We start from the raw sequence: 24933 nt of genomic DNA, 5'->3' as shown, positions 1-24933 counted from the left end.
GAACATGGAGATATGTTAGCAGGTCAGCTCCGGAGGGAGGCAGCGTCAAGGGAAATTCTTCAGGTGAAGGATAGGGCAGGGAAGTTGGTGGTGGCCCCAGTGCTGATTAACAAGGTTTTTGAGGAGTTTTATGAGAGGTTGTACAAGTCAGAGCCACTCGGGAGAGACCGTGAGATGCAGGAATTTCTAGATGGGTTGGAGTACCCGAGGCTAGGGGAGGGGGACAGGGCTACATTAGAAGGAGCAATAGTGGAGCAGGAGATAAAGGATGAGATTGGGAGGATGCAGTCGGGGAAGGTGGCAGGGCCGGATGGGTTTCCGGTGGAATATTATAAAAAATTTAAGGATAGGTTGGCACCCCTGATGGTGGAGATGTTTGAGGAGGCGATAGGGATGGGGGTGTTGCCACAAACCTTGGGACAAGCATCGATTTCCCTGTTACTAAAAAAAGGTAAGGATCCGACGGACTTTGGGTCGTATCAGCCCATATCACTTCTGAATGTGGACTTAAAAGTGTTGGCGAAGGTACTGGCAGGTAGGCTGGAGGAGTGCCTTCTGAAGGTGATAGGGGAGGATCAGACGGGGTTCGTGAAAGGGAGGCAGCTGTTTTCGAACATTAGGAGGGTTATGAACGTTGTTATGGCACCGGCGGAAAGAAAGGAAACAGAGGTAGTTGTGGCATTGGACGCCGAGAAGGCGTTTGATCGGGTAGAATGGGGATACCTGATGGCAGTGCTGGAGCGGTTTGGGATTGGACCAAGGTTTGTGAACTAGGTAAAGCTATTATATAAGAAACCGAAGGAGAGTGTCCGCACAAATAATATCAGTTCGAGATACTTTTCTCTCCACCGTGGGACGAGACAGGGATGTCCTATGTCCCCCCCCTGCTGTTTGCACTTGCGATTGAGCCGTTGGCCATCGCATTGAGAAGTTCGGGAGCATGGAAAGGAATAGTGCGGGGGGGGGGGGGGGGGGGGGGAGATAGAGCATAGGGTGTCCTTATATGCTGACGACTTGCTGCTGTATGTGTCGGAGCCGAGTGCATCGATAGGAGGAATATTGGAGCTACTGCGGGTATTTGGGTCTTTCTCGGGGTACAAGTTGAACCTGCACAAGAGTGAGTACTTTGTGGTGTCTCGGCCGGGGGTGGGGGCAGGGGGAGGGGGCTGCCATTCCGTAGACAGGGACGCATTTTAGGTATCTGGGGGTGCAGGTTGCCCAGGAGTGGGGGAGGCTTCGCAGGTACAACATCACTAGTTTGGTGGGGAGAGTGAAAGCCGATCTGGCAAGGTGGGATGGCCTTCCCGTCACTGGCGGGTCGGGTACAGGCGGTTAAAATGAATGTGTTGCCGCGATTCCTGTTTATTTTTCAATGCCTACCTATTTTCCTGCCAAAGTCTTTTTTCAGGGAGATTGAGGGAAGGATTATCTCATTCATATGGGGAGGGAAGGTGGCCAGAGTGAGAAAGGTGCTGCTACAGAGGGGAAGGCAGGCAGGGGGTTTGGGTCTCCCGAACCTGTTGTACTACTACTGGGCGGCGAACGTGGAGAAAGTGCGGAGCTGGGTCAGAGGGGTTGATTCTCAGTGGGTCAAAATGGAGGAGAGTTTGTGCAGGGGGTCGGGGCTGAAGGCACTTGCAACAGCACCGCTCCAGTTAGCTCCGGGGAAATATTCAGGGAGTCCGGTAATAATAGCTTCATTGAAAATCTGGAGGCAGTTTCGCTAGATTTGAGCCAGGGAGGTGGGATGGAAGTTTTCGGAAATGAGAAGAGAAGGGGATTAAGACGCGAAAGGATTTGTTTCTTCGGGGTCGGTTTGCAGGATTGAGGGAGCTGGAAGCGAAGTATGGGCTAGAGCAGGAAGAAGTGTTTAGGTACATGCAGGATCGGGATTTTGCCAGGAAGGAGATACAGAGATCCCAGAGGAACCGGCCTCCACATTGCTGGAGGTGTTGACGACAAGGGGACTGGAGAAGGGGGCAGTGTCAGCGGTGTACGGAGCTATTCTGGAAGAGGATAAGGCACCACTGGAAGGGATCAAAGCAAAGTGGGAGGAAGAGCTGGGAGAGGTTATAGAGGAGGGGGTCTGGTGTGAGGTGCTCCGGAAAGTGAATGCCTCCACCTCATGTGCGGGGTGTCGGACCAGCCAGGGTTGGAAACGGGAGTGGAGGCAGATATCATAGCCTTCACCTCGTTGATCGCCCAAAGGTAGGTCCTGCTGGGATGAAGAGCAGCCTCTCCACCCAGTGCCCTGGCGTGGCGGGGGGGGATCTGTTGGAATACTTGACCCTTGAGAAGGTTAAGTTCGAACTGAGGGGAAGCTCGGAGGTGTTCTACAAGTCATGGGCACTATTTATTATGCACTTTCAAGAACCGGATAACATCGAACATTAGTTGGGGGGGTGGGGAGGGGTGGGTGGGGGGCTGTTTAGATTAAGGGTGACTACGGGTAATCCCCGATTCCTTTTTGTCAATTGTTTATGTAAACATGCGGGCTGATGTTTGGGGGTTGGTGGGCGGATGGGATCGTTGTTATTATGGGGATTGACATATCTTGCTGATTATTGTTGATGGGTGTAAATGTGGGAGAAAATGTGAAAGAGAATAAAAATATATATATTTTTTTAAATCACACTTGGAATATTGGCCGGGATTCTCTGAAATCGCGGCTAAGTGTTGACGCCGGCGTAAACAACGGAGTGTTTCACTTCGGCGTCAACGGGCCTCTTGGCCCAGCAATTCTGTTGCCCACAGGGGGCCAGCACGGCGCTGGAGTGCTCTGCACTGCTCGCCACGGGACCGCGCATGCGCGCGGCGCTGAGCAACATGGCAGAACCACACAGCAGGCCAGCGCGGAAGGTAGGCCCCCCCCCGGATCGTGCGCGATTGCCGATCGCGGGCCTGGCCATCGTGGAGGGCCCCTCCACGATGGCCTGCAGCCGCAGGTTGGAGCTCCCGCCGGGTGGAACCATGTTAGAACCATACCGACGGGAGCTCGGCCAGTCGACCGTGGTGAATCTCCACAGGGGGGGCGATGCGCCGAGTCAGCAGAGAATCACGGCCTGGCGTCACGGGCCGCCTCGGCGTAATCTCCGATTCTCCGAGCCTATGCCGGCTCGGAGAATCCCAGCCATTGTGTCCAGTTCTGGTCGCCTCATTATAATAGGAAGGATGTGGATGCTTTGGAGAGGGTGCAGAGCAGATTTACCAGGATGCTGCCTGGACTGCAGGGCATGTTTTATGAAGAAAGGTTGAGGGAGCTAGGGCTTTTCTCACTGGTGCAAAGAAGGAAGAGAGGTGACTCGATAGAGGTGTACAAGGTGATGAGAGGCATGGATAGATTGGATAGCCAGAGATATTTTCCCAGGGCGGAAATGGCTGTCACGAGGGGACATAATTTTAAGGCGATTGGAGGAAGGTACAGAGATGTCAGAGGTCGGTTCTTTACACAGAGTGGTGGATGCGTGGAATGCACTGCCAGCCGAGGTGGTGGAGTCAATAGAGACATTAAAGCGACTCTTGGACAGGCATATGGACAGCAGTAAATTGAAGGAGTATAGGTTAGGTTGATCTTAGATTAGGATAAGTGGTCGGCACAACATCATGGGCTGAAGGGCCTGTACTGTGCTGTACTGTTCTATGTTTTATTCCTGATTCATGATAAAAGTGCAACACAAAACAAATACCTCTATTTGGTAGCATACCATTCTAAAAGTCAACCTGCTCGGACAGTCTAGCTTTAAAAACCTTTCAAGATTTAAAAACAGAAAATGTTGGAAACAGTCAGAAACTGAAAATTTCCTGGAAATTTGATCATGTGCCATTTGATCACATGGCATTTAGATTTGGGAGCAAGGAACTAAAGAGGCCAAAGCCTGGTAACCTAGAGTTTGGAAGAGGAAAGAAACAAATACTGGAGTATGGACAGGATCCTGAAAATCACTGATGCTGCAACAAGGTGCAGGAATAAACGTATTATCCTGTACTTACTGTATTCATTCCTGAATCAACATTTAAAACATAGAATGCTGGAAATAGTCAGCATGTCTGACAGCAATTATGGAGAACCAGACCTGAAATCCCAACTCTGTTTCTACCTCCTCAGATTGTTGCCGAACTGGCTAAGTATTTCCAGAAGTTTCTGGCATCTGAAGTATTTATCGAGTCGTTATTGTATTATTGTTTGTGGGAGCTTACTGTGCACAAATTAGGTGTCACATTTCCTACATTACTATAGTGGCTACAATTCAAAAGTACTTGCGTCACTGGCTGGCAAGCATGGGACATACCGAGATGGAGAAAAACACCATATGCAAGTTTATTTCCCCTTTCAAACGATTCTTTTTGATAGTGTAAATTCTGTCACACCAAGCAGTCTGGATAGGGTGCACTTCCATTGCAAGGAAAAAGCTTTTTGAGTGTTCACACTAGGGATATTCATAGTTGGGAATGGAAAGAAGTATTTCGGCAGGAAAATAAGTGGTTGGCGTGATATAAACAATTCCTGAGAGGTCAGATCCTCCAGATTTAAGCTCCAGAAAATGAATGAAGCATTATGGCAAATGTTAAAAACATGGTGATATTTGAAATAGATTTCATGACAAATGAGCAGCACACAATCCATAAATGACAAACCTTACATAGAGATTAATGAGCCCATGGATGTTACGTAGTAATTTTGCATACTTCAGAGCTTGAACACAATAGGAATTTTCTAATGGGCAACTGTACCTGTCCTGCCAACATTCTTCCTAGAAGTTACGGCAGCAGAGTGCAGTTTCTAGGAAATTCCAGGTTATTTAATTTTGGTGGTATGTATTAGGGGTAATACGGTACACCACGATGCCGACAGGCTATTGGTAGATGGATACCGGGTCCTGATAGGATCTGCCGCCTACTGGGCTCCACCCAGAATTGCCGGTATAAGAACCCGGATTTCCCCCAGCAGCTGCATTCTGTAACCGAGCTGCTGGGGATCAAGTTCTGCTCAATAAAGCCTTTAATTGATGTTACTTCAACCTGCCTTGCGTCATATTGACGGTACAACATCAATAAACTTTGGAAGCAATGAATGGTTGGAGGCAAGCAGAGCCTTGAGCAGCAGAGTGGTGGATCCAGGTATTAAGGATCAGGCAACTGGGAGGATTTAAACTTCAACACCAGTAGCTCTTGTACAGGCACAATATTCTAATGTTTCTTCCAGGTTGCCAGTAGCCATGCAAGATCAATCTTCCTTTCTGGAAGAATCACTGACAATCTAAGACCATTGGCAACCATGGGTAGCATCTACAAACAGAAAAATATATATTTCAGGCAAATTCCATCAGGTCAACCAATTACCCAGATACAGATGCTGCTCAACTTGAGCGTTTGCAGCCTTTTCGAAGATATCCAGATCCTCCTGTGTTTATTTTTTCTTTTAAGAGCAATTCTGTTAGTCTTGGTTTTTGGGTTTCTGGCTGTGGAGACACTTGCTCCAGCATAACTACAGTAATTTAGGCAGCTGACCAAATATGTAAATGTTTTTGAAATATATATCCAAGTCTCTTGATTCCAAGTAGTGACGTATTTTACCATCAGAGCATGCCTTGTATTCGGTCTTGTCAGCAACCCAGCTTGCTGGAGGGGGCTCTCGACAGTAATCAGGAGTAGACAAATTATTGCCGTTTTCAGATGCATCAAGGCAAAACGTAGTTCTCCTCCCAGAGTTAAAAAAATTAAAGGATTAAAGTTGGAATCATTTTGGTTTATATGACTCATCTACTATATGGGCAAGTGTGCTGAGCTATCAGTGAGCTCTCCCACACCAACTTCATCACTTTGAATACATATAGGAAAAGTAAATATCTTCTGTAAGAAACCAAGATTTTAAAAAAAACTTACTGGTAAGCTGTAGATAAATAAAAACACCGGTGTAGTATCATTGTAAATTGTTTTAATTAATTTATTGCAATTTGGATACAGAGCAAATAAAGAAATAGGTTATTTTGTACTAGTACAGAACAGTTTTCCTGATTAAAAAGAGTGGTCACTTCAAAACTAAAGTTTTACTGTGTTTTAACAGCCATTCATGATAAGAATTAAACAACTTTTTAAACAGATAGCTATTTGTTCTTTCAGTACAACAAAATGTACATTAAAAAAGAAAACAGCACAGAAACACAAATATATAAAACAAAACAGAATTTTTTTGTACAATACAAATGTTAACACCTGCTCAACAGGAAATCCACAGTATCCAAATTTGAATTCAAAAATGCACATTAGCATAATTACCAAAAGTAATTTAAAAAAACTCATACAGTATAAACTACCATGTTGACAAAATTCAAAGCAACAGTTGCCCTGTTGGGTTTTTATTTGATTAAATTTACTCAATGTACTTCTGCAACAGAGTATAAAACATGACTGTAATATGCACACACTCATGTTTCTACTCTGCTGAAGTTCAACTTTAGCTTTAAATGGCTGAACTGTCTCAAAAGGTTAGTACATCAAAATTCAGCATTGATCTACCAACTGTTCTCATGGATCAAGAAATAGACTGCATTTACTATAAAGACTTCTTTATTGAGGAAGTTTAATAAAAAGATATAATAGATCCACTCATATCTTAGCTGGATTCTGCTTGATCAGTGCCTGGAAGGGTAGATTTACTTAACTTTAAAGGACACCATTCTTTAAATGAAGGTGCATTTCAAGTATAGAGTCAAGTTAAACCATATAACTGGAGTTGGGGTATTTTGTTTTGGGGGCGGTGAGGAGAGGGGTGGCGGTGGTGGAGGCAACAGGGTTAATCAGAGAGAGTTCTGTCTGAAAGAAGACTTTTTAGCCTGAACACACTTGCCCTTCTCTTATTGTTTTTAGAAGATCGTCTTCTTGGTTAGGTTACCACTAAAGATGAGATATCATTAGAGTAAACCATAATGTGTTTTTTGGAAATATGACAGATGGAGAGATGAAGGAATTAGGATCCCTTTGATCACAGTGGAAAGCAATCTACAGGTCAGGAAAGAAACTGCATTAACATTTTAATTAAATTTGAAATAATCCTAAAACTCAAAATTCACAAGATTTTCTTTTAAATGAATTAAAAGCAATTTATTGAAACCTCTGAAAAATATCCATTAAAAAGTATAACCATGTCTTACAGGTTGCCATTTTGAAAAACTGCATACAGAGAAACATACCCTGCAAGTAAAAAGAGAGAAATTCACATTATGCAGTGCCAAGGGAAGGGTGAAAAATAGTGTATTTTCGGACAAAACAAATTCAGACAGCGTAATTTTAAAATGTCTCTCACATTAATCTTAGCAGTAGAGTAGAAACTGAAAATGCTGGGTACTCCGCAGGTCTGGCAGCATGACTCTTTGTTTCTCTCCACAGATACTGCCTGACCGGAGTTTTTATTTGCTATTTTTATTTCAGATTTCAAGCAGTCGCAGAATTTTGTTTTTATTTTAGGGTAAGGAATAAACCAAGTATGGAGCCGAATTTCTCTGAAATAATAGTTTTTCTATATTTAAGAAATAGAACTTGAAGCTATATCAATTATTGCTAGTTGGCGCTAGATATCTTAGAGCAACAACTGCCTTAAACAAGCCCAGGCAACAAGTACGGCAGAATGTTGGTGATTATACATTATTCACCACCACATTATCCTCAGTCTTCACATATGCACATAAGCTTTCTCTTTGCAAACTCTGATCTTAACCTGGTAAATTGTTAAAGCATTATTCAAAGAGAAGACTTGTATTACATCAGCCACAACTGCTGAAAAGGCTACACTGCTCTGAATTTTGCTAGTTTCAGTTTGTGGATTGTTGGCAAAACGACATGCTTAGCTCTTCCCCAAAAGTGAATCCCCAACCCTGTAGAAGGAATGGTAGTAATAAACAGACACTACCGTAGGAGTACTTTTAAGAGTCCATGGATTTGTAACTCCCTAACCATAAATCATGTTTTTGGATCTTCTTAGAGTCTGTCAATACCTGACAGCTGCACTGGCCTGAATGCAGGTATCGCAACTGTGCCTATGGAAGGAGCGTCATCATTATTAATAAGATTCTGGAGGTCTGTCCCCATCAGATGTGAGGAATTTATGCAAACATTACCCGGACGTTTTGACACTTTGTCAAAATGCTGTACGTTCATCTGGAGTTGGTTTAAGCAATTAAACTCTAAGGGAGTCAAAGGATACAATCATTAGGCAGGAAAGTGGAGGTTGAAGATCAACCATGCTTGGTTTCCACACAAAGTAGGTATGCTGCTAAGTTTTCAACAGGAGTATTTTCAATATTCCAAACTAGCACAGTGCAAGCTATGGCAATCCTCAGTGGTTTACTTCAATGATACATTATAATACAAGACCTATTGGGATCAAAATGCCCTATATTTCACATTTTTATTATATTTTCCTTTGTGTGTATATGCTCTATGTGAGGGGCTTGCCATGTTTGAGTTCTGACCTGGAATAAATCCAAAGAATTAGAAAAAAAGGCTCAACTGTTCCAAACTAATCATGGTCGACAGTGCTCCAGAAATGTTCTCCAGATGTAGACAAACACTAGACTAACCTAAATTCCTTGGAAGGGAGATGTTAGGTTCATCATCAGATCCACTTAGTCATATCTGCAAGGAAATTGCTATTTTAAAAAAAAAAATCTAAATGCTGCTCAAGAAGGTTAGGCAACCTTATACCTTGAAATGCATAAAAATGAATCCGCACTTAAATCTGAATCAAGATTTTAATGAAATCTGCAATGGCCTGTGGATAACAACAGGTATGTATGCAAACAAAGCAACCGAGTCCACTATCACCGAATCAATATGGGTGCAATTATCAAAGAGGTTGGTCCATGAGCCTTTTATTAATCTGTAAGAGTTACAAAAGCACACTTTCTACTATGTATGGTAGAAAGGGAGACAGAGGAAGAGAGCAAGGAAAATGAGAGAGCTAATAAAACAAGCTGAGATCATGTGTGTTCAAAGTTTGAAAGTCTCAAGATGATATATCACCCCATTGGATACAGCATATTATGAAAAGTTCTTTTCATCTCCTTTGGAGAGGTGGGGTAGAGGGAGAGAGAACAGAAAGATAATTACCGCTCCCACTACCCCATCCCTTTTTTACATTACAAAAATAATTGAAAATGGCCAACTACTTGGCATAATTGACTAAAGTAGATAAATCACACGTTTCCGAGAATTTTATCATATCCTTGGTTCTTTAGTGTTCTGCTAGCATGTTGGTTAAATTCAAATCTAACTTAAAAAATTCATTTAAACATTGCTTTGCTCGATATCATTTAGAAGTCAGCAAGCTCCTTACAGCTAACAGTTGTAATTCATTAATAAATACTGACTGGCGCTACATAATTATTCTAGCATTTCAACCTTTTTTAAATTAAAAGTTACAATTGAATCAGTGAACCTGGCTGTGCAGTTCAACCACAAAGCTAGCCAATGTACTCACGTACACTTCACGGAGCATAGCAACATCTCTCGTTCAGTATACGACCAATGGCTGTTTAGCACAGGGATAAACCGCTGGCTTTGAAAGCAGACCAAGGCAGGCCAGCAGCGTGGTTCAATTCCCATACCAGCCTCCCCGAACAGGCGCCGGAATGTGGCGACTAGGGGCTTGTCACAGTAACTTCATTTGAAGCCTACTTGTGACAATAAGCGATTTTCATGAACAGATTATTCAAAATTTGAGCCTGCAGTCAACATTTACACATTTGATTAGGCAATTTAATCACAAATAATTTGAATAGAACTTCATCCGATACAAGTAACTGCATACAGATAAAATAGGGCTTATAAATTTAAAAAACTAGTGGGCGATGTTGACGCTAGATTTATCCATGACTGCTTGAAGTATAAGGGAACCCTTATTGTTACTCTTTGCAACTTTGTTCCTACCTTAGCCAAAAGAAAATTGCAACAAAACCCATCTGTCATGGCAAAAAATATAGAATCTCCCATGCCATGGCTCTTCACCATTACTGATCTTCGTAAATAATATTCAGATACTGTTATCCTGAAGCATATTTAAAATAGGCACAAGCATCTACTGGCTTTGCATTTTTAAGTACTGATGTGGCGCATAATGTAGTTCTATACACTGGACCCGTATATAAATACATCTTGAATAATTTGCCTCAAATAATTTGAACTTACATTTCACAAAGCAGGAAAAGGTAGCTCTTTAAAAAAAACAGGGTTGAATCACTTTTCATTTATAAAACAGCTGCAACAACTTGTGTTTGATTTGGTGTTTTTGTTTCCATCTTCTTTTAGTCAGGCTTGGAACCACGTGCTGAGCATGCCTTCATTACATTCCAACACATGCACGCATGGAGCAGTCAAATGGGCGAGCACCAATTACACAGGCAAGGTGCTGAAAAGTATATAGAACTGCATTCTTCTGCCTACTGTATCCTCAATGAAAAAACATTCCATTGTTACATGTACACTGCTGTATTATAACAATGCAATTCAGCACATTGAGATCGTAACATTAATACCCAGGTTCCCATGATCTGCAAAAAGATGAGCTATGGAGGTGTCAAAAACTAAGCAATCGCTATTCATGATTGCTGCTGCAACCCCATCATGGATTGACCTTGGAGTGGCCTCCCATGTGAGGCGTCTGCGGTTTCCATTCAGTTCTAATCTGTAGGCAAAGTTTTCGGCTTGCTTACGTGTGCCTATTAGAAGAACAATAGCAAAAAATTGCTGGTGGCCTTCGTACTTCTCTTGTTTCTCAAGCACCAGCATGAAGTGGTGACCAAAGCAGGACTGCATCATAACCCAATCCACAGCACCAGGAAGGTTGATGTCAGTTGCCAGAAATACTATGTCCTCCCCTTGCAGAGTTGTAATGCTTTTGTGCGTATGCATGAGATGAGGCATAACTGCCTCCAATGATCCTTGCCACTTGCAGGATGCTCCTGGGCAAGGGCACATGTATGGGCGAAATTCACACACCTCTTCATGTTCCGGCTTTTCCGTGTGGTGCAACGACAAGATACAGCCAGCTGATGCGTACTACATTTTGGTGGTGTGGTGGGTGGGGAGAGAGAAGAGAAGAGAGAGAAAAAAATCTCAATTAGTATAACAAATACATTTAAAACAATGCACTGTAGAAAACTGTAAAACCTACTGTCTTTATACAAATTTCAGGTCTTGTATGATAAAAATGAATCAACAGGATAAGCATTTATTTATTAGTTCAATATTCAATGTGTATATTATATACATATCTTATACCTGGTCCATTAAATGAGTGAATGAAAAGTTACACTACCATGTAGCCAAACTATCTAAACAGGTCCAATCTCGATCTAAATTCAAATACTTTGGAGAAACTAGAAAGCACCCTAGCTGCCTCCTGCCGTCCCAATCTTGGTCATGAACTCCAAAGTACGCAGGGGCTTAATTCTACTCCCACCACTCGGTTGTAATTAGTATAGGCACCGGAGGAGACTCTGTAGTAAGAGGAAATTCTAAAGAAAGAAACACAAAAGCAACTCCCATTTTCAATCAGGCAAGAAAGTCCATGAAGGGTTGAAATGGAGGGAAGAGAAGCTTGTAACCAGAAATTCTCCTTTACTCAAAGGAGGAAATGTAAAATCTCATATTTTCATCTGCTAAACCTTTAAGTTTTTGTTCAATGTTCATATACAAATGAAAATCTAATGTACAACGGTTAACTGTAGGGCCTTAAAAATGAAATTATTCAAAGCTACAATGCACAAACGACCAATACAAGCTAAAATCCAAACCCATAATTGAAAGTACATGTTCAGTTCAAGTCAACAGGAAACAAGAGAGAAACATTGGAAGCAATACACAGAAAAGCCACAAGATCGATTCTACTTTGAGGGTTTAAGCTCAAGGAAAAACTGAAGAAATCGGAGTTTAGATCATTCAAAAGGCAACCAGAGGTACACATGATAGTTAAGGAAATGGAAATGATAAATAAGGAATAGTATCTTAAAATAAATTGCAGATATAGGTGTTCAAACTAGTACTTTTTAATTTTAAAAGAATCGATATTCGCAAGACAAATGGTGTTATTTTTCACATCCATCGCATATAGATGAAACTGTGACAATTTGACTGGGATTACTGAGCCAAAGATCGATACAGACATCTGGATGCATCATAGAAATATACATAGAAAATAGAAGCTGGAGGAGGCCATTCGGCCCTTTGTGCGTGCTCCGCCATTCATTATCATGGTTGATCATCAAGTTCAATACCCTGATCCCGCCTTCCCCCCCCTATCCCTCGATTCCTTTAGCCCCTTGAAATCCCTTCTTGAAATTACACAATGTTTTGGCCTCAACTACGTTGTGGTAGTGAATTCCACAGATTCACCACTCTCTGGGTGAAGAAATTTCTTCACACACAAAACTTAAGGAAAATTGGGATTCAACCATAATGGAAATGGTGCTGCACCCATGAAGAGGTAAAGACCAAATATCACAAAGGAAATTAAGGCCCAATAAACACGATAGAGCTCCTCGAAGACAGTGCCAAATTAAGGCTCCATAAATTCTAATATCTCTTCAGCACTTTTCATTCATAATGCATGAATCTAGGAAGGACTGGGAAGCCATTTAACCATGGGGAGCCAGGAAGAGAAAGATTTGTTTTTATATAGTGCCTTTCACAAGCAAGTCAGCCGATATGTTGTACAGCTAATGTATCAATGAGGAGGTTAGTTCATCATAATAAGAGTGTCACCAAGAATACTGGAAAATGAGGTGCCAACCTGGTCAAGCTACAACAAAAGGACTACATGCATGCTAAACAGTGGATGCAGTATGTGATAGATAGAGCTATGCAATCCCACAACCAACAGATCAGACCAAAACTTTGACGTCCTTCCACACACCAATTGTGAATGCTAGTGGACAATTAAACAACTGACTGGAGGTGTTGCCAAAAACATCCCCATCATCAATGTGTGAGAAACCAAATGCATCAGTGCAAACACAATTGAAGCACTGGCAAACATTTTAACCAGAGGTGCAGAATGGATGATTCACCTCAACCTCTGCAGAGATCCCCACCACCAGACACTATTCTTCAGTTATTTCAATTTACTGTATGCAACATCAGGAGCGAGATTCTCCGACCCCCCCGCCGGGTCGGAGAATCGCCGGAGGCTGGCGTGAATCCTGCCCCCGCCGGTTGCTGAATTTTCCGGCACCAGAGATTCGGCGGGGGCGGGAATCGCGACGCGGCAGTTGCCCCCCCCCCGGCGATTCTCCGGCCCGGATGGGCCGAAGTCCCGCTGCTAGAATGCCTGTCCCGCCGGCGTGGATTGAACCACCTACCTTACCGGCGGGACAAGGCACGTAGGCGGGCTCCGGGGTCCTTGGGGGGGGGGGGGGGGCGCACAGTGGCGGAAGAGACCCCCACCACTGCGCATGCGCGGGGATTCCGTGAGCGGCTGCTGATGCTCCCGCGCATGCGCCGCCCGGCAATGTCATTTCCGCGCCAGCTGGCGGGGCGGAAATCAGTCCAGCGCGGGCCTAGCCCCTCAAGGTTAGGGCTCGGCTGGTCAAGATGCGGAGGATTCCGCACCTTTGGGGTGGCGCGATGCCGGACTGATTTGCGCCGCTTTTGGCGCCGGTCGGCGGACATTGCGCCGATTACGGAGAATTTCGCCCCAGGAAACTACTGAAGGCACTGGATGTAGCAAAGGCATCCAAAACGTAATATTGAAGAGTTCTCCTCCAGAACAAACTACTCCCTTTTCAGTACAGCTACAACACAGGTACCTACCCAACGATGTGGCAAATTGCCTAGTACGTCCTATCCACAAAATGCAGGACAAATCTCAATCATCAATAAAGTGATGAACGATGTTGTTGGTGGTGCTATAAAATGGCATTTACTGAGCAATAACCTAACTGATGCTTTGTTTAGGTTCGATCAAGGGCATCCAGAGAGCAGCAGTGAGAAGTGACTGAGGAGGTTTCTGGGATTGTCAGCTCGCTCACCACAACCGAGAAAGGATTCGCAGAAAACCCAGAGTCAAAGGAAGCCCCAACCATTACATTGCTGTACTGTTGCCATCCATCCCTCCTCAAACCGAGATGGGAAGGAGGAGAAGAGGGACGGGGGGTGGTGTGAGAGGGGGGACCAACCATTAGATAATCGTTTGTGACTTAGAAACAGCAGGGCTGGACTTCCGGTGAGGGGGAGGTGCTGAGGGGACTCAGGGAAGGTGGTTTTCCACCAGGAACGTAGAATAACAGCATTTCCAACGCAAAAATAGCCCACCAAACCTGTTGAACCCCACCATAAGACTGCCGCAACCACAGAGAAATAACTGCGACCACCGAGAAATGATCGGCAAGAACTCCAGGATCCAAAGGGCTGACAGAGTCAGCCCCTTGAAAGGAGGAACAGAACAGTGGCAAGCACGAGAAGAGAGTTAGAACCGGCCACACCCAAGCGAGCTGGGCCACTGGGACCCATGCCGGACTATCCACCGATAAGCACGTGGATGAACCTCCTGACTCAGGAGCCCCAGAAACAAAGAGATGCCATCAGCTGGAAATTAGGGCAATGAAGGGTGCGGTCGCAAATGCCGTGGTCCCTTCAAGGTGGCGTTGGACAAAACAGTGCTGCATGGAAGTACAGTTAGCAACAATCAGGGATCTGGAGAAAGCACGACTGACCAGAGTGACCTAATCGACTCCCTGGATAGAGACATGACAAGGTTGGCGGCACGAAAGGGAAGGTCAAGGGACAGGAGAACCGGTCGCGCTGCCAGTATTTCCGTATCATGGGCCTACCGGAGGGCACAGAGGGCAGAAACCCCACAGGATATATGTGGCCCTGGGCAAAGGGAAACCCCGGAGCGGATGGGCACTGCCACCTGGGAAGTACGGTAATCACGACAATCTTGGATGGCCTCCAAAGTGAAACCCCGGAGTGGAGTGCAGGGGCCCATCCAAAAGGCAAATATGGTTGATCCTGCAACGGGGGGGGGGCAAAGAAAACAGAGCACCCCCATATCAGGATAGTCACCTGAAATGTCAGGGGACTTAATGGCCTGGTGAAAAGATCCAGACTCTTCGACCATCTGAAAAATCTGAGGGCTGATGTCATCTCCTCCAGGACAAGATCTAGGACTGGAGGACAGTATTGTTGTTGGTGCTCTGAAAGGAAAACCAAATGGTCCTTGTGAATGTGTATTCTCCCAATTGGTACCGGCGGGGGGGGGGGGGGGGGGGGGGGAGAAGAGGAAGAGAGGAAAAGAGAGAGAGAGAGAGAGAGAGAGAGAGAGAGAGAGAGAGAGAGGGAAAGGAGGAAAGAAGGAGCGAGAGAGAGAGAGAGAGAGAGAGAGAGAGAGAGAGAGGGAGGGAGGGAGGGAGGGAGAGAGAGAGAGAGAGAGAGAAGAGAGAGAAGAGAGAGAGCGAGAGAGAGAAGAGAGAGAGAGAAGAGAGAGAGAGAGAGAGAGAGAGAGAAGAGAGAGAGAGAGAGAGAGAGAGAGAAGGAAAGGAGGAAAGAAGGAGCGAGAGAGAGAGAGAGAGAGAGAGAGAGAGAGAGAGAGAGAGAGAGAGAGAGAGAGAGAGAGAGAGTCTAAAATGTCCCCCATGGAGCTGGACACAGCCTTCCTTGCCGAAAAGGCTTTTGTATCAGGTATCACAGGCCATCGACAGGAATGTAACTAATAACCAGAATGCGGCGGTCTCACCCTCCACATTTGGACGGCACGGCAGCACAGTGGTTAGCACAGTTGCTTCACAGCTCCAGAGTCCCAGGTTCAATTCCAGGCTTGGGTCTTTGGCAGTGCGGAGTCTGCACGTTCCCCCCATGTCTACGTGGTTTCCCAAGGGTGCTCCGGTTTCCTCCCACAGTCCAAAGATGTGTAGGTTAGGTGGATTGGCCATGCTAGAATGCCCTTGCCCAAAAAGGTAGGTGGGATTACTGGGTTATGGGGATAGGGTTGAGTTGTGGGCTTAGGGTGCTCTTTCCAAGTGCTGATGGGCAGAATGGCCTCCTTCTGCACTGTAAATTCTAAATTCTATGATTCTGGCATTCAAGGCGCACAAAGACAAGGAGGAGAGGGCGGCCAGGCAACAGCTGGTCAACTCCATACTGGAGGTGGCCTGGCGATACTCCACGGCCCCACTGCTGGCGGAGAGGAAAAAGTTGCAAATTGACTTTGACCCGCTATCCACCGGGGACCTTTTCTGAGCATGGAGACAAAGCCTGCCACCTGCTGGCTCACCAGTTGAGATAGCAGGCAGCCACAAAGGAAATAGCTCAGGTTAAAGACAAAAGTGGCATGCTCGTCGCTGTGCCAGAAAATATCAACAAAGCCTTTGCAACCTTCTACCAAGGGCTGTACAACTCGGAACCTCATGAAGCAGTTTCTCAACGGACTGGACATGTCAGTCATGGCAGAAGACAAGAGATGGGGCCTGGAAGCACCACTAGAACTGGGGGAAGTCATTGAAAGTATCAACTCTATGCAGGCAGGGAAGGCATCAGGACCAGATGGATTCCCAGTGGACTTCTCCAAACAACGTGTGTCAGCACTGGCCCCGCACCTGTGAGAGATGTTTGCAGACTCACCAGTAAGGGGCACCCTGCCACCAACACTAGCCCAAGCCTCAATGATCGCTGATATCCGCAGGAACTACAGGCTCATCTCACTCCTTAACGCAGATGCAAAGAAGGTGGAGAGCTGTGTGCCAGAGGTAGTCGCAGAGGACAAGACAGGCTTTATCAAAGGCAGGCAGCTAACATCACGTATCTGCTGAACGAGATAATGACCCTATCTGGGGAGAGAACACCAGAAGTGATACTCTCCCTGGACGCAGAAAAGGCCTTAGTTAGAATTGAATGGAAGTACCTCATAGATGTACTGGAACGCTTTGGGTTTGGGCCAGAGTGCACCTCCTGGGCGAAACGGCAGTACAATGCTCGCACACCGAGTTTATGAATTATCACTATCAGCTCTTCCAGTTGCACAGGGGCACAAGGCAGTGATGTCCACTGTTCCCACTATTATTTGCTCCAGCAATCGAGCCACTGGCGACCACCCTCAAGAGTGACAAGGGGGTGGAGAGGTATCCAAAGGAGAGACAGAGAGCATAGAGTTTCACTCTCTGCGGATGACCTACTGTATCTCTCGAACCCCAGTACCAGCACGGAAGGGATAATGATTGCCCAAAGGAGTTCGGAGCCTTCTCAGGCTACTCAGGGAGAATACAGAGATTAAAATGAACATGCTGCCCAGGTTCCTATTTCTGTTCAGAACCTCTCCATATCTACATTCCCAAGGCCCTTTGCAATACAGTCAACAAACTAATCTTGGCGCATGCATGTGTTAGAGGATCCAAAAGAAGGTCCTGCAAAGGAGGAGAAATGTGGGAGGACTAGCCCTTCACAACCTACAGTTCTACCACTGGACGGCCACTGCAGAAAGAGTCCTGGAATGAGTCAAGAACCAGGAGCAGAGTGGGCGAGGATGGAGGAGAGATCCTGCACAGGGACATTCCTCAGAGCTCTAGTCACAACCGCACTGACATTCCCCCACCCAAATACATGGAGAGCCCAGTAGTAGTAGCGAAGCTTCGACATGGTACCAAGTGAAGCAACACTTCGGCCTAACCGAAATGTCCACCACGGCACCCATCTGCAACCACCATAGTTTCACTCCCGCAATAATGAACGCCACCTTCAAAAGGTGGAGACAGGACGAGGGGACTCGGTTAGAGACATGTACCCCAACGATAGAGTAAAGACCCTGGGAAACTGATGGAATAGGTTCCAGCTACCAAGAGGGACACCGGAGATACATTCAAGTCAAAAACTTCCAAATGCAAACAGGGCAGCACGGTGGCACAAGTGGATAGCACTGTGGCTTCACAGCACCTGATTCCCAGCTTGGGTCACTGTCTGTGCGGAGTCTGCATGTTCTCCCAGTGTTTGCGTGGGTTTTCTCCGGGTGCTCCGGTTTCCTCCCACAGTCCAAAGATGTGCACGTTAGGTTGATTGGCCATGCTAAATGCCTTCAGTGTCCCAAAAAAGTCAGGAGGGGTTATTGGGTTACGGGGATAGGGTAGAAGTGAGGGCTTAAGCGGGTTGGTGCAGACTATGGGCCAAATGGCCTCTTCTGCACTGTATGTTCAATGTTCCTCCGTAAAGAAACAATGATGTACTCCCAGATACCAGGACACTCACTAGTAGAAAGACTGCTGAACGTGGATGACCTAGGGGAGGGGAATTGTGGGAACATGTATGGGTGACTGCTGGAGGAGGTAGGCTCATTCCTGGATGAAGGGAGACTGCTGGAGGTGGCACACTCCCCCCTGGACGAGACAAGGAAAAAATGGGAAGAGGAACTAGGCAGAGAGATAGGAGGACGACTGTGGATCAAAACGGGGCTCAGCCTTACGCAGCAAAAGATGGTGCACGGAATGCACCTAACCAGCACTTGAATAAGCAAGTTCTTCCCGGAGGTAGTGGACAAATGCAAACGTTGTCAAGGAGACTCAGCCAACCACATTAACGTGTTCTGGGCTTGCCGGGTATTGGACGTCTTTCTTCAAGGCCACGTCCAGGGTTGTGGGAGAGATGGGGAAGCCTTGCCCAAAGGTGGCAGGTTTTGGGGTATCAGATCAGCCAGAGCTCTTTATGGGGAAGGATTCCGACACCCTAGCCTTCTTGATCAGCCACCAGAGAAACCTGCTTGGCTGGTGATCGGCAAAACCACCCAAAGCTGAAGATTGGCTGTCCGATATGGTGGAATTTCTCATAAAATTCACCATCCGGGGATCGGAAGAATACTTCCATAGGATGTAGATGCCATTCACCAACTTGCTTCAAGATTGGTCACAGCAAATTACCAGTAAGGGGGGGGGGCACGGAGAGGTGAAGGCAAACAAAGGTGCAAGCAGGAAGGTCAAAGTCTCAAGGGATTGGTCCAATGGCAAGTTAAGGCAAAACCAAATTTTATATAAATGTCTGTAAATGTGTATCTCGGCCATATTGGGGAATGCAAAATGTGTATGCTAGTTAAAGGGGGGTCACGGAAACAGTTGTTATGAAGATGTTTGTTTGTAAATATACGTGTTGGTTTTTGCATGGGTTTTTTTCAGATAATGTTTAATTTATTAATTGTAAAATATGAAAACTCAGTAAAAAACATTTCCAAATAAAGGTTCTACCAAGGTTACCGAGCTCCAGACTTTATCAAGGCATTACTTCAAGCATGGACAAAAGAGCTGAATTCCAGAGACAAGGTGAGAAGCACTGCATTTAACAGCAATGTACCAGTTGAACGGAAGATGAAATCAAGGAGCCCTAGCAAATTTGAAATCAACGGGGATCATGGGAAATCTCACCATTGGCTAGAGTTATATTTGGCACAAAGAAATACGACTGTGGTTGTTGGAGGCCAATCATCTCAGAACCAGAATACTGCTGGAGTTTCTCAGGGTAGCATGGGCTCAATCACCTTCAACTGTTTCAACAATGACCTCCTTTCCAACATTATGTCAGAAGTGGGGATGTTCAATGGAAGTGCATAATGTTCAGTACCACTGCCAACTTCTTACATACTGAAGCAGTCCATGCCCCTATGCTGCAACACCTGGACAACTTTCAGGTTTGGGATAAGTGGCAATTAACATCCTCACCAAACAGTGCCAAGCAACGGCCATCTCTAACAAAAGAGAATCCAACTGTCTCCCCATGACATTCAATGGCATTATTATTGTTGAATCTCCCATATCAACATTCTGGGGGCTTATCATTGACTAAACACTGAACTGGACTAGATAAACATACAAATACAGTGACCACCAAAGTAGAACATAGAACATAGAAAATACAGCACAGAACAGGCCCTTCGGCCCACGATGTTGTGCCGAACCTTTGTCCTAGATTAATCATAGATTATCATTGAATTTACAGTGCAGAAGGAGGCCATTCGGCCCTTTGAGTCTGCACCGGCTCTTGGAAAGAGCACCCTACCCAAACTCAACACCTCCACCCAACACCAAGGGCAATTTGGACATTAAGGGCAATTTATCATTGGCCAATTCACCTAACCCGCACATCTTTGGACTGTGGGAGGAAACCGGAGCACCCGGAGGAAACCCACGCAGACACGGGGAGGACGTGCAGACTCCGCACAGACAATGACCCAATCCGGAATCGAACCTGGGACCATGGAGCTGTGAAGCAATTGTGCTATGCACAATGCTACCGTGCTGCCCTTAAGAACAAATAAATCTTCACTATATCATTTTACCGTAATCCATGTACCTATCCAAGAGGCTGAAATTCTGTGGAGAATATTTCACCTCCCCACTCAGCAAAACCTGTCCACCAGCTACAAGGGGCAAGTCAGGAGTGTGATTAAATACTTTCCACTTGCCTGGATGAGTGCAGCACCATCAACACAAGAAGTTCAGCATGGTCCCATCTACCATCCAAACCCACAATCTCTTTATCGTCCAGAAGACAAGGGCAGCAGATGCATGGGAACGCCACCATCACCCATAAGAATCATGTACCATCCCGAATTGGAACAATGTCACTGCTCCTTAATTTTGCTGGGTCAAAAACCTTATGGACAATGTATAATTCGAAGTTGAATTTGGACAGATGTGTGTTACAATTTTAAGCTGGTTATGTTTATGAACCTTGGTGGCTGAGTCTTGGTGGCTAAAAGATTTCTGGTCTTTTGGGGATTGCTTGTCATTGTTAATGAGATCATACAACCCCTGAAGTTAAAGAGATGGGTTAAAAGGCATTAAAAGTTCAATGATTCTGAAAAACAAGTAGAAATGCATTGTTACCTAACAACAGTGATCCAGTAACAGACACAGAAAACACAGGAGTTGAGAGAAGCTACGTTTAGTGTGGATGAGATACAGAAAACAGGAATTTTCAGCTGAGAAAAAAATTATAAAGCTAGTGAGACAGTAGTTAACTGAATAACCAGTTAAAGGACTCAGTAAAGTGATCTGTTTAGTGGAGGTGCTGATGGACAGCAGAGTTTAGGGAACTAATTTGTTGGCTCTGCAGTTGAAGAAACTGAGCTTAATGTCGGTTTTTGGGTGTTTCGGAGAGATACACGAGATGTCAAGTAGCATCAAGTGAATGCTCAGGAATATACTGGAAGAAAACTATTTGCAACTGTGCCAGTACCAAGCAAGAAGCCTTTACGTCAAGCTAATGGTAACTCTTCACTGGTTTGTGTTTCTGTAAAGATTTCCTGGGTAAAGGAATAGTGGGAATTTGAATCATCTTCACATGTTTGTATTGAGATCTTTGCAACATTTCTGACTGGTGTGATATCATTCACTTGTTTCAATAAATATTTTATTCTCTGTATAAAATGTTCATCAGTAGATTCCTGTGATTTTGTTCAGTAATTTTCCCCCATGGTTTAAGAGAGACCTTAGTATCTATCAAGCCACTCTGGGATCAGAATTGACCAGAATTAGCAGCAATATAGACTGCAGCAGTTCAAGAAGTTCATTCATCACTACCTTTAAGGACCATTAGGGATGGGCAAAAATACTAGCCTTGCCAGTCACCCTCCCCAAAGAAAAAGCCTTTTAAGTGCAGTCACTTTTGTAACATAGCAAATGCAGCAGCCAAGCACAATCTAACCCTTATAAATATGCAGTTGCAACAGAAGTCAATAATACTGAATAGGAGCAGGAACTGTGACAGATGTTATCCCTGTTCTCCAACATTACTCAGTACAGACCAGAGATAATTTCTAAAGTCATTTCTAAAGGAAGAACTTGCATTCATATGGTGGATGCCGATTCACTGAATTCCTGCAAGGGAGACCTGGACTTGTTTCTGGTTTATTGGTATTTTTGAAAAATCAAACAGCATTCTCATGTGCATGCGCTAATGCAATCTCCCAGAGTTAAACAAAGGGAAACTCTGCACAAAGATGTATTTTACTTTGGTGATCTCGTGATAAAGGTTAGAATGCAGAGAGAAAAATAATTTCAGGTTCAATAAAGGTGTAAGAAATTGTGGCCTTTAATAAACTGGTATTTTCTGCATAGTACAGAACTTTTATGATAAACTCCGTTGATTCTCTCTTTCTAAACACTTTGACTTCTAAACAGTCCCTGGAATGGCAAGGTCACTTGGTTCAGGGTACCATGTTGACATTCCTCAGGTGGTAGGATGACACCTTGTGTATTCTTTATCTATGCAAGTGTTTATAAAGGGCCAGAATATGACCCTCAGTATGATGCAAACTAAAAAGCTGACCTCAAGTAGGGTGAAGAACAGGAGAGGAGGTAATCACTCTGACATTTTGGGTACTTGTTCTGTATCCATTGGTCAGAAGGGTTTGATGACACTGGGTTAGCTACCAACAACCAGAAAAAAGGTATATTAAGTGTTCAGGGACAGGGGGCAGTGAGAGGACAGTGCTAGTCATACAGCACCTTCTTCAGATAGAAAGGAGGGGGATGGGAAGGATCTGAGCGACAAGTTCCCTGACACTTGATTAGAGAGCAGAATGCTGCTCTCACAAGCCATTGAGATCAACACAACCTGTGCAAACCGTCCATTCATCTTCTGGGATTGGCAAACTGTTCTCAACGGTCACGGGTCGTATACTTTTTTGGTCTAATTAATGCATCATTATCAAAACGGCTGCTTATCTTATATAATTATTTACGACAGTGTAGAAAGAGGCCATTCGGCCCATCGAGTCTGCACTGACCATTCAAAAGACCACACTACACAAACCTAATCTCCACCCTATCCCTGTAACCCCACCTAACCTTAGGACACTCTACCTAACTTGCAAATCTTTGGACTGTGGGAGGAAACCGGAGCACCCGGAGGAAACCCACGCAGACACAGAGGGAACGTGCAAACTCCACACAGGCAGTCACCAGAAGTCAGAATCGAACCGGGGTCTTTGGAGATGTGAGGCAGCAGTGCTGACCACTGTGCCACCGTGCCACCCTATGTTTGGGAAAGTAATGTTAGCCATCATGGTCAAGCTATCAAAAGCTGTTGCCCTGCGTTGAAGCTACGTCTGGACATAGTTCTACTTAATGTTAGCCTTGCATACATCATCAATTGGAATGTGTTTGCGTTGTGTTGAGGATTAATTACACAACACCTCGAGCCCGGTATGGTGGCAACAACACCTTCTGCCCTGCAATATTGCAACAGTGCACTCAGCCAGCTATTTGGCAACTCCCTGCTTAACAATCCCACCATGGATCTTTAAATCATAGAATAATTATAAATTGAATAAAAAATTGCTTTATATCAAAGTTAAAATAACCCAAGATTTTACATGAATCACATTAGAAATTATGTGGAAGCAGTTAAAATCATATGACAACAATTTTGGGATCCAAATTAAATAGGGCAACAACCAAGATAAAACCCCAATTTAAGGCTATCCTTCAGGAATATCCTGCAAATGCAATAGCAGCCTACTAGATCAGTCCTACATGTTGATGTGCCATTTTATACAATCCATTTGGAAGCTAACAGTGCAATTTTTCACATAAAAATTTCCGTCACATGCCTGATAAGATTTGACTGTATTGCTTAGAGGAATTAAATTATGGAGCCAAACAAAACCAAAAAGGCTCAACTACGAGTAGGCACAGTTACCAATCAATTTACCACTTTTGTATATGCTAATCTTTAAAACACAACCCATTATATCTTTAGGGGGATCATTGGCTGGTGACACCATCTTAAGACTCCTGGGAATGTAGAAAATGCAAACGTCCAGACAAAGTGGATTAGAGTAAACTAATCCTCTTCCTGTAGACACTGGAAATTTGTCACAATATGTTTGTCAATATATTTTTAAAAGTTCAACCTGAGGTGCAAGAAATTTTCATTGAAATTAACCAGTGCATTGTTACAGATCAGGTTTTTAAAAAATATCCAAGGAGGAGTGTCAAAACGGAAGCAGCCCTGGTTTCAATAACTTTCTAAATTGAAGACTGGAAAATTGTACCGAAAAGGACAAATTATTTTGATCAATTATTGTGCTAATAAAGTGCTTTAACAGATAATAATGCACCCAAGAAATGTTAAATACTCTTACCGTTCGCGCAAAGCAACTATGTTGCCCATATGAGGTGCAGCTTTGCAAGACAATGCTATTTTACCTACCAAGGTTTTAAGATTTAATATTCTTATTTTCTTGTAAAACCAGCTTTACACAAAAGCTTCTCTACTGTTCATGTTAGCAAAAGGGCTGATGCAACATATACTCCACATGCAATATCCTGCTCCAAAGAACTGAAGAATACCAAACGGATTGTTTCCACAAAAGCTGTCTTGCCCAGACTGCAAGGAGCAAGCTTAGAAGGAAAAATACTAACAAGTTGTTTCTTGTACTTCAGTCATGTTTCGAAAATAAAATGGCATTATAAAAATGCATGTTACTAAAATTCTACAAAAATACACCTAGTATTTGGAAATGTAACTTTTACCTGGAATTTTCACCTTTAATAAAAACTATGTCCTTAACATAACATGTAATATCACATTTGAATACAGGGAGACAGACACTGCCTATTTTTCTTGTTTGCTTACTATCTGGTGTACTGGATTACATAAAAATTCCCTGGAAACATACACCTCAGTGATTCTGCAAGATGAACAGGTCTCGGAGGAAAAGCAACGCTTTTAAAAATTATGTTTACTCCCAGTTTACCTGACAGCTCTTTTCAATGAGCCGATTACATTAGCTCTATTCAGCTACTGCTTCAACTGGATTCTCTAAACATTACTGATGTCATATTTGTAAAAAAAATTAATTTCCCGGTTTAAAAAATTGCCAATATATGATTGGCAGGTTAACCTGGTGCATCCCTCAAATCAGCTCAGATGTGCACAAAAGGTTAGCATGGCAATGTGTAT

The 24933-nt window shown here is 44.3% G+C and overlaps 1 protein-coding gene across 1 annotated transcript in view; it reads right to left on the bottom strand.

Moving 5' to 3' along the window:
* Positions 1-5915: 5915 nt before the first annotated feature.
* siah2l (seven in absentia homolog 2 (Drosophila)-like) overlaps positions 5916-24933 on the bottom strand; it is a 78803-nt gene continuing 59785 nt past the window's right edge. Inside the window, exon 2 of the mRNA XM_072505326.1 lies at positions 5916-11052. Coding sequence (XP_072361427.1) covers positions 10501-11052 — 552 coding nt within the window. The 3' untranslated portion in view covers positions 5916-10500. The remainder of the gene's footprint in view (positions 11053-24933) is intronic.

The sequence above is a fragment of the Scyliorhinus torazame genome, chromosome 5 (genome assembly GCF_047496885.1).
Source record: "Scyliorhinus torazame isolate Kashiwa2021f chromosome 5, sScyTor2.1, whole genome shotgun sequence".
Classification (NCBI taxonomy): Eukaryota; Metazoa; Chordata; class Chondrichthyes; order Carcharhiniformes; family Scyliorhinidae; genus Scyliorhinus; species Scyliorhinus torazame.
Note: the sequence above shows the minus strand (reverse complement) of the source record. Positions and strands in the feature narration are given on the sequence as shown.